The 7,400-nt window shown below is 44.3% G+C and overlaps 1 protein-coding gene across 2 annotated transcripts in view; it reads left to right on the top strand.

Moving 5' to 3' along the window:
• Positions 1–233: 233 nt before the first annotated feature.
• LOC112243944 (glycine receptor subunit beta) overlaps positions 234–7,400 on the top strand; it is a 48,998-nt gene continuing 41,831 nt past the window's right edge. For both annotated transcript variants that reach the window (XR_006082606.1, XM_042316996.1), the window contains exons 1-2: positions 234–463; positions 3,828–3,935. Coding sequence is in view for 1 of the 2 variants with exons in the window: in XM_042316996.1 (XP_042172930.1) it covers positions 3,829–3,935 (107 nt within the window). In the remaining variant the exon portion in view is untranslated. The remainder of the gene's footprint in view (positions 464–3,827; positions 3,936–7,400) is intronic.

Genomic DNA, 7,400 nt, shown 5'->3' with positions numbered 1-7,400 from the left:
CCCACCCTCTCTCCTCCCTCCCTCCCTCCCTCCCTCCCTCCCTCCCTCTCTCTCTCCCTCCCTCCCTCTCTCCCTCCCTCTCTCCCCCTCCCTCCCCCTTACCCACCCTCTCTCCTCCCTACCTCCCTCCCTCTCTCCCTCCCTCCCCGTCTTACCCACCCTCTCTCCCCTCCCTCCCTCCCCACCCTCTCTCCCCCTCCCTCCCTCCCCCTCCTACCCACCCTCTCTCCTCCCTACCTCCCTCCCTCCCTCCCCCTCCTACCCACCCTCTCTCGTCCCTACCTCCCTCCCTCCGTCTCTCTACTGACAGATATATCGTCATTGTGCGGGCAGGCGGAAGGAGCTGGGTTGAACTTGAGAACGGCTCACGAGAGGAGACGGAGGACAGGACATGATGCTGCTGCAGTAACCGACATCGTTGTTAAAACATCGCAGCAACCAGCGTAGCAACCAGAGTGTCAAGGTAAGATCAACAGCTCTCTCTTCATTCTGCAGTAATTCTCATTATGACATTCCATCTCTCCCTCTTTCCCTCTCTCTTTCAATCTCTCCTCTGTACCTCCATCTCTCCCTTTCTCTATCTCTCCTCTCTCTGCCTATCCATCTCTGCCTCTTTCTCTCTCTCTGCCTCTCCATCTCTGCCTCTTTCTCTCTATCTGTCATTCTCTCTCTCTTGGTGTCTGTCTGTCTGTCTGTCTGTCTGTCAGCTGTTGTATTGTGATGAGTCAGGACAATATGACTGAGAAAGGTTGGTAGACATAATCAGTATGTGTGTAATACCAGAATACTGTGTGTGTTAGACTGGTGTGTGTGTTTGTGCGTGTGTGTGTATTAGATGTTAGACTATTCTGTTGATATATAATGTGTATAATGTTAGACTATTCTGTTTATATATAATGTGTATTAGATTTTAGACTATTCTGTTTATATATGTGTACCCGCAAAACACCAGTCTCAACGTCAACAGTAAAGAGGCGACTCCAGGATGCTGGCCTTCTAGGCAGAGTTGCGAAGAAAAATCAATTTCTCAGACTGGCCAATAAAAAGAAAAGATTAAGATGGACAAAAATCTCTCCTCTCGCTCTGCCTCTCCACCTCTGTCTCTTTCTCCCTGAGTCGCCTCTTCACTGTTGACATTGAGACTGGTGTTTTGTGGGTAGTATTTAATGAAGCTGCCAGACATTTCTAAGTGACCCCAAACTTTTGAACAGTAGTGTATACTAATACAATTGGTCAGAGAAAGACATTTTTGTTTAACAAATATTACATTTTCTGAAAAAAAAAGTGGCCAAAATTGGCACCCCTGTTTTCAATACCTCACCATACGAGGATAACGACACATAGTATTTTTCTAAAATGTTGTATGAGAATGGATAACACATTGAGAAGTATCTTAGACCATTCCTCCATACACTCTTAAAAACATGGTGCTAACTACCACCTAAAAGGGTTCTTTGGCAGCCCCCATAGGAGAAGCCTTTGAAGAACCCTTTTGAGTTCCATGTAGAACCCTTTTGAGTTCCATGTAGAACCCTTTTGAGTTCCATGTAGAACCCTTTTGAGTTCCATGTAGAACCCTTTTGAGTTCCATGTAGAACCCTTTTGAGTTCCATGTAGAACCCTTTTGAGTTCCATGTAGAACCCTTTTTGAGTTCCATGTAGAACCCTTTTTGAGTTCCATGTAGAACCCTTTTGAGTTTCATGTAGAACCCTTTACCCAAAATGTGTGGTTTTATTTGAAGAGGGCAGTCCATAAGCACAGACAAAGGATCTGTAAAGATTCTGTATGGAGGAACGGTATAAGATCCCTCCCAATGTGTTCGCCAAATCATAAAACATTGTAGAAAAAGGCTCAGTGCCGTTTCCATCTTAAGGTGGGGTATTGAAAGGTATTGAAAACAGGGGTGCCAATCATTTTGACCGCTAACTTCTTGAGAGAAAATTTTTTGGATTACTTGTTAAACAAAATCTCTGTCTGAACAATTGTATTTGTATAAAATAATTGTAAAACATTTTTTGCATACAATATAGCTCAGTATTTGTTTTATTTATTTTATACAGTATTTTTGCTCATATTTATCAAGGGTTTAACTCTTGATCCTACTTGAGACGCAGACGTCCCACCTAGAGCTCTGGAAATGCAAATGCGCTACGCTAAACGCTAATAGTATTAGTTAAAACGCAAACGTTCATTAAAATACACATGCTTGGTATTGAAATAAAGCTACACTCGTTGTGAATCTAGCCACCGAGTCAGATTTTTAAAATGCTTTTCGGCGAAAGCATGAGAAGCTATTATCTGATAGCATGCAACACCCCAAAAGACCCGTAGGGGATGTAAACAAAAGAATTAGCATAGTCGGCGCTACACAAACCGCACAATAAAATATAAAACATTCATTACCTTTGACCATCTTCTTTCTTGGCACACCTTGATGTCCCATAATCAATACTGGGTCTTTTTTTGGATTAAATCGGTCCATATATAGCCTAGATATCGATCTATGAAGACTGTGTGATAAACGAAAAAAAATAGCGTTTCATAACGTAACGTCATTTTTTAAAAGTTAAAAAGTTGACGATAAACTTTCACAAAACACTTCGAAATACCTTTCTAATGCAACTTTAGGTATTACTACACGTTAATAAGCTATAAAAATCATCAGGAGGCGATGTAAATTCGATAGCTGGTCGTGTGGAAAAAATGTCCGGAAAAACACAGAGACAATGCCTCAAGTTGGTGGTCGGAGGGAATCGGTTCCCTTTGGTCGGATCTACCAAGAATCAAATCAGAATCAAATGAGAAGACTCTATACATCCTGTGGAAGCTGTAGGTACTGCAACCTCGGCCTCATTTAATACAGTTCACCTTTAACAATGGGTTGAAGTGGCGCATGGATATTTTTTTCCATCTCCAGTGATCAGATTTTCCTGCGCTTTTCGATGAAACAGACGTTCTGTTATAGTCACAGCCGTGATTTAAACAGTTTTGGAAACGTCTGAGTGTTTTCTATCCACACATACTAATCATATGCATATACTATATTCCTGGCCTGAGTAGCAGGACGCCAAAATGTTGCGCGATTTTTAACAGAATTTCCGAAAAAGTAGGGGGGAGGCTTAACAGGTTTTAATCATGTTGAACCCCACTGTATATCTAAATGTTTATCAAGGGTGTTACGGGATTCTTCCGGTGAAGGAGAGGCGGACCAAAATGCAGCGTGGTTATTTGTATACATCTTTAATAAAGATGAAAACACGAACAGTATACAAAAACAATAAACGTGAAAAAAACCTAAACAGCCTATCTGGTGCAAACAAACACAGAGACAGGAACAATCACCCACGAAACACTCAAAGAATATGGCTGCCTAAATATGGTTCCCAATCAGAGACAACGATAAACACCTGTCTCTGATTGAGAACCACTCCAGGCAGCCATAGACTATTCTAGACAACCCCACTCACCACTATCCCATAACCTACAACAAACCCCTAGACAAAACACACCACATAAATAACCCATGTCACACCCTGGCCTGACCAAAATAATAAAGAAAACACAAAATACTAAGACCAGGGCGTGACAAAGGGTTTAATAATGTTGGACCCCACTGTATATCTAAATGTCTATCAAGGGTTTAATAATGTTGAACCCCACTGTATATCTAAATGTCTATTAAATTAATAATGTTTGGACCCCACTGTATATCTAAATGTCTATCAAGGGTTTAATAATGTTGAACCCCACTGTATATCTAAATGTCTATCAAGGGTTTAATAATGTTGGACCCCACTGTACATCTAAATGTTTATCTCTCCAACAGAATGGAGCTGATGATAGTTATCCTCCTGCTAACTCTAGCCCAGTCTGCAGAGAGTGGAGGAAAACCAGCTAAGAAAGTCAAGAAGGGAAAGCAAGTCATATGTCCTTCGTAAGTCCTTCGCAGTGGTAGTAGTGGTATCAAATCAAAGTTTATTTGTCACGTGCACCGAATACAACAGGTGTAGTAGACCTTACAGTGAAATGCTTACTTACAGGCTCTAACCCAATGGTGTGAAAAAAAGGTGTGTGTGTGTGTGTGTGTGTGTGTGTGTGTGTGTGTGTGTAAGTAAGTAAGTAAAGTAAAGTAAAAACAACAGTAAAAAGACATTTGAAAATAACAGTAGCACAGACACCGGTTAGTCAGGCGTTTTGAGGTAGTATGTACATGTTGGTATGGTTAAAGTGACTATGCATATATGATAAACAGCAGCGTAAAAAGAGGGGTTGGTGGGGGTGGTGGGACACAATGCAGATTGCCCAGGTATCCATTTGGTTACCTGTTCAGGAGTCTTATGACTTGGGGGTAAAAACTGTTGAGAAGCCTTTTTGTCCTAGACTTGGCACTCCGGTACCGCTTGCCATGCGATAGTAGAGAGAACAGTCTATGACTGGGGTGGCTGGGGTCTTTGACAATTTTTAGGGCCTTCCTCTGACACCGCCTGGTGTAGAGGTCCTGGATGGCAGGCAGCTTTGCCCCAGTGATGTGCTGGGCCGTACGCACTACCCTCTGAAGTGCCTTGCGGTCAAAGGCCGAGCAATTGCCGTACCAGGCAGTGATGAAACCGGTCAGGATGCTCTCGATGTTGCAGCTGTAGAACCTTTTGAGGATCTCAGGACCCATGCCAAATCTTTTTAGTCTCCTGAGGGGGTAAAGGCTTTGTCGTGCCCTCTTCACGACTGTCTTGGTGTGTTTGGAAAATTCTAGTTTGTGGACACCAAGGAACTTGAAGCTCTCAACCTGCTCCACTACAGCCCTGTCGATGAGAATGGGGGCGTGCTCGGTCCTCCTTTTCCTGTAGTCCACAATCATCTCCTTAGTCTTGGTTACGTTGAGGGATAGGTTGTTATTCTTGCACCACCCGGCCAGGTCTCTGACCTCCTCCCTATAGACTGTCTCGTCGTTGTCGGTGATCAGGCCACTGTTGTGTCGTCTGCAAACTTAATGATGGTGTTGGAGTCGTGCCTGGCCATGCAGTTGTGGGTGAACAGGGAATACAGGAGGGGACTGAGCACGCACCCCTGGGGAGCTCCAGTGTTGAGGATCAGCGTGGCAGATGTTTTGCTACCTACCCTCACCACCTGGGGGCGGCCCATCAGGAAATCCAGGATCCAGTTTTCAGAGGGAGTTGTTTAGTCCCAGGTTCCTTAGCTTAGTGATGAGCTTTGAGGGTACTATGGTTTTGAACGCTGAGCTGTAGTCAATGAATAGCATTCTCACATAGGTGTTCATTTTGTCCAGCTGGGAAAGGGCAGTGTGGAGTGCAATAGAGATTGCATTATCTGTGGATCTGTTTGGATGGTATGCAAATTTGAGTGGGTCTAAGGTTTTTGGGATAATGGTGTTGATGTGAGCCATTACCAGCCTTTCAAAGCACTTAATGCCTACTGACGTGAGTGCTACGGGTCTGTTGTCATTTAGGCAGGCTGCCTTTGTGTTCTTGGGCAGAAGGACTGTGGTGGTCTGCTTGAAACATGTTGGTATTACAGACTCATTCAGGGACATGTTGAAAATGTCAGTGAAGACACCTGCCAGTGGGTCAGCACATGCCCGTAGCACACATCCTGGTAATACGTCTGGGCCCGCACCCTTGTGTATGTTGACCTGTTTAAAGGTCTTACTCACGTCGGCTACGGAGAGCGTGATAACACAGTCATTCGGAACAGCTGTTGCTCTCAATCATGCCTCAGTGTTGCTTGACTCGAAGTGAGCATAGAAGTGATTTAGCTCGTCTGGTAGGCTCGTGTCACTGGGCAGCTCGCAGCTGTGCTTCCCTTTGTAGTCTGTAATAGTTTACAAGCCCTGCCACATCCGACGGGCTTCGGAGCTGGTGTAGTATAATTCAGTCTTAGCCCTGTATTAACACTTTGCCTGTTTGATGGTTCGTTGCAGGGCATAGCGGGATTTCTTGTAAGCTTCCGAGTCCCGCACATTGAAAGCGGCAGCTCTACCCTTTAGCTCCATGTAAATGTTACCTGTAATCCATGGCTTCTGGTTGGGGTATGTACGTACAGTCACTGTGGGGACGACGTCCTCGATGCACTTATTGATAAAGCCAGTGACTGATGTGGTGTACTCCTCAATGCCATCGGAAGAATCCCGGAACATGTTCCAGTCTGTGCTAGCAAAACAGTCCTGTAGTTTAGCATCTGCTTCATCTGACCACTTTTTTATAGACCGAGTCACTGGTGCTTCCTGCTTTAATTTTTGCGTGTAAGCAGGAATCAGGAAGATAGAGTTGTGGTCGGATTTACCAAATGGAGGGCGAGGGAGAGCTTTGTATGTGTGTGGAGTACAGGTGATCTAGAATTTTTGTTCCCTCTGGTTGCACATTTAACATGTTGATAGAGATTTGGTAGAACTGATTTAAGTTTCCCTGCATTAAAGTCTCCGGCCACTAGGAGTGCCGCCTCTGGGTGAGTGGTTTCCTGTTTGCTTATATCTTTATACAGCTGACTGAGTGCGGTCTTATAAACAGCCACGAAAAGTATAGCTGAGAACTCTCTAGGCAAGTACTGTGGCCTGCAATTTATCACAATATACTCTACTTCAGGTGATCAAAATCTAGAGACTTCCTTAGATTTCATGCACCAGCTGTTGTGAACAAATATGCACAGACAGCCCCTCCCTCGTCTTACCGTAGTGTGCTGTTCTATCCTGCCGGTGCAGCGTATATCCCGCTAGCTGAATATCCATTCAGCCACGATTACGTTTTTCAGCCACAACAGTTTTTGAGGTCCCGTTGGTAGAATATTCGTAATCGTACCTCGTCTAGTTTATTGTCCAATGATTGCACGTTGGCGAGTAATATTGACTGTAACGGCAGCTTTCCTACTCGCCTTCTGTGGGTCCTGACGAGGAATCCGGCTCTTCGTCCTCTGTACCTGCGTCGCTTCCTCTTGCGAATAACTGGGATGTCGGCCTTGCCGGGTGTTTGGAGAATATCATGTGAGTCTTGCTTGTTGTTGAAAAAATCTTTGTCTAATCCGAGGTGAGTGATCGCTGCCCTGATATCCAGAAGCTCTTTGTCTAATCCGAGGTGAGTGATCGCTGTCCTTATATACAGAAGCTCTTTGTCTAATCCGAGGTGAGTGATCGCTGCCCTGATATATCCAGAAGCTCTTTGTCTAATCCGAGGTGAGTGATCGCTGCCCTGATATATCCAGAAGCTCTTTGTCTAATCCGAGGTGAGTGATCGCTGCCCTGATATACAGAAGCTTGTTTTTGCCGTAAGATACGGTTGCAGAAATATTATGTACAAAATATGTTACAAATAACGTGAAAAAAAACACATAATAGCACAATTAGTTGGGAGCCCATAAAACTGCTGCCATTTCTTCCTGCGCCATTTTAGTA

This window comes from Oncorhynchus tshawytscha, unplaced genomic scaffold (assembly GCF_018296145.1).
Source record: "Oncorhynchus tshawytscha isolate Ot180627B unplaced genomic scaffold, Otsh_v2.0 Un_contig_740_pilon_pilon, whole genome shotgun sequence".
NCBI classification, from domain to species: domain Eukaryota; kingdom Metazoa; phylum Chordata; class Actinopteri; order Salmoniformes; family Salmonidae; genus Oncorhynchus; species Oncorhynchus tshawytscha.
The sequence above is the reverse complement of the archived record's forward strand: the minus strand, read 5'-3'. Positions and strand labels throughout refer to the sequence as shown.